Here is a 1,691-nt window from a genome sequence, read left to right as displayed (position 1 = left end):
AAAGTAGTATTTTTATTTAAATTAATATTTTTAGTTTTAGTTTTATTTAATATTATTTATATTTTTGTATATTTTTATATTATTTTATTTAATATATTTTCTATAAATAAAACACTAATAAAATGAAGTTGTAGTTATATGTATGACTTTAAAGTTCAACTCATTGAAATCTACTACAATTGAGAAAAAAATTCATAACATTAGAAAAAAATATAAAAAATATTAAATAAACTATAAAAAAGAAAAAATATATTAAATAAAAAATATTAAATAAAAAATATATGAAAATATAAAATAAAACTAAAACTAAAAATATTAATTTAAATAAAATTATTCACAACTTCTATAAAAAAAATTATGACTTCAAAGTGATATTTAAAAAATTAAGAAATTATAATTTTTTTTATGACTTTAGTAGAAAAAAAAAACAAAAATTATAAAATGATTTATGAGTTTAAACTGAGAAATCATAAAATATCCAACAATTTACTATTTTTTGAATATTTATTTAAAAGTTACCGCATTTTATAATAAAAAAAAATTACTCCTCTAGTCGTTTTCCGACAAAAGAGAGTAGCTCAGATGTGTATTGCAAGTGAGAGTGACTTTTTATACCGCAAATACCAATTGAAGGGTTTAACAATTAGAAAAAGACACACGAGTTTGGCATGGCCAATAAGATCCGCAAAATTCTCGTGATTTGTGAAGAAGATTCAAACCCATTTTTTGAGTAATGATATACACGTGACTTTATCAGCTCATTACTCCATTTTTTAACCGTTGAAGCTACTGTGCTTTCAAAAACATAAAAATAAGAAAACTCATATGGAAGAGAGACAAAAGACAGAAAATAACCAGTATGCTGTCTAGTGTAGGTGTCCCATATGCTTGGTCCTCTCCCATCTACACTTGCTGCTCCTTCTGCCTGAAGATTTAACAAAACATTGCATTCAAAGATAAAGTTACTAAAGTTCAAATTTTAAATATATTAAAAAAAATACTTGTCATAATTCATATGGTCAAATTAAAATATATAAATATAAGATCATTTTTATTTTAAAAGTCCTTCCTTTTTTTAAAAGAAATTATATTAAATTTGACTCACTCGCTCACAGTTAAACCAGTCATGTATTCCACAAATTCAAAGACTAGAGATCTGAATAGGTTGTAGAAAACAAAATAATACGTCAAATCTCTTCTATGTAGTACCCAAAAAAAATGAAAAAGAAAATACTAATTGAATGTGCTTAGTTATGTGGTTGTCAGAACCTGGTAAGCAGAAGAACCAATTCCAAAGAGAAAAGTGGAAGGAAAAAGGCTTCTGTTGAATGTTGAAACATGGTGGCTTGGCACTGCGCTTCTTGGAGTTGCACTTGCAGCAGTGCCACTAGCCAAAAGGATAGCAAGAGAGAGAAAAAGACAGAGGAGAGAAGCACTTTGGGTTTTCATTTTTTGCTTCGATGTCCAAAACCTCTCGCCAATGCCTTCAATTTAAAGAAGATTGAGTTGGATATTTTGTTGTTTTTTTTTTCTCTTAAATATATCTTTTTCTTATATTCAGTATATCATTTTTTTTAGTGTTATCTTTTTTTTTTGTTGCTAAAATATAATTTTTATTCCACTATTTTTAAAAATATATGTAATTTTAATTTTCCTAATATTTAATTAAGACATTTTATTTTTTAGTTTTA

The 1,691-nt window shown here is 25.1% G+C and overlaps 1 protein-coding gene across 1 annotated transcript in view; it reads right to left on the bottom strand.

The window, feature by feature from the left end:
- The window catches only part of LOC100809047 (vicianin hydrolase), a 6,407-nt gene extending 4,945 nt beyond the window's left edge, over positions 1-1,462 (bottom strand). The window contains 2 exon segments of the mRNA NM_001354948.1: positions 856-925; positions 1,270-1,462. Of these exon segments, the coding sequence (NP_001341877.1) occupies positions 856-925; positions 1,270-1,449 (250 nt within the window). The 5' untranslated portion in view covers positions 1,450-1,462.
- Positions 1,463-1,691: the final 229 nt, after the last annotated feature.

The sequence above is a fragment of the Glycine max genome, chromosome 8 (genome assembly GCF_000004515.6).
Source record: "Glycine max cultivar Williams 82 chromosome 8, Glycine_max_v4.0, whole genome shotgun sequence".
Classification (NCBI taxonomy): domain Eukaryota; kingdom Viridiplantae; phylum Streptophyta; class Magnoliopsida; order Fabales; family Fabaceae; genus Glycine; species Glycine max.
Note: the sequence above shows the minus strand (reverse complement) of the source record. Positions and strands in the feature narration are given on the sequence as shown.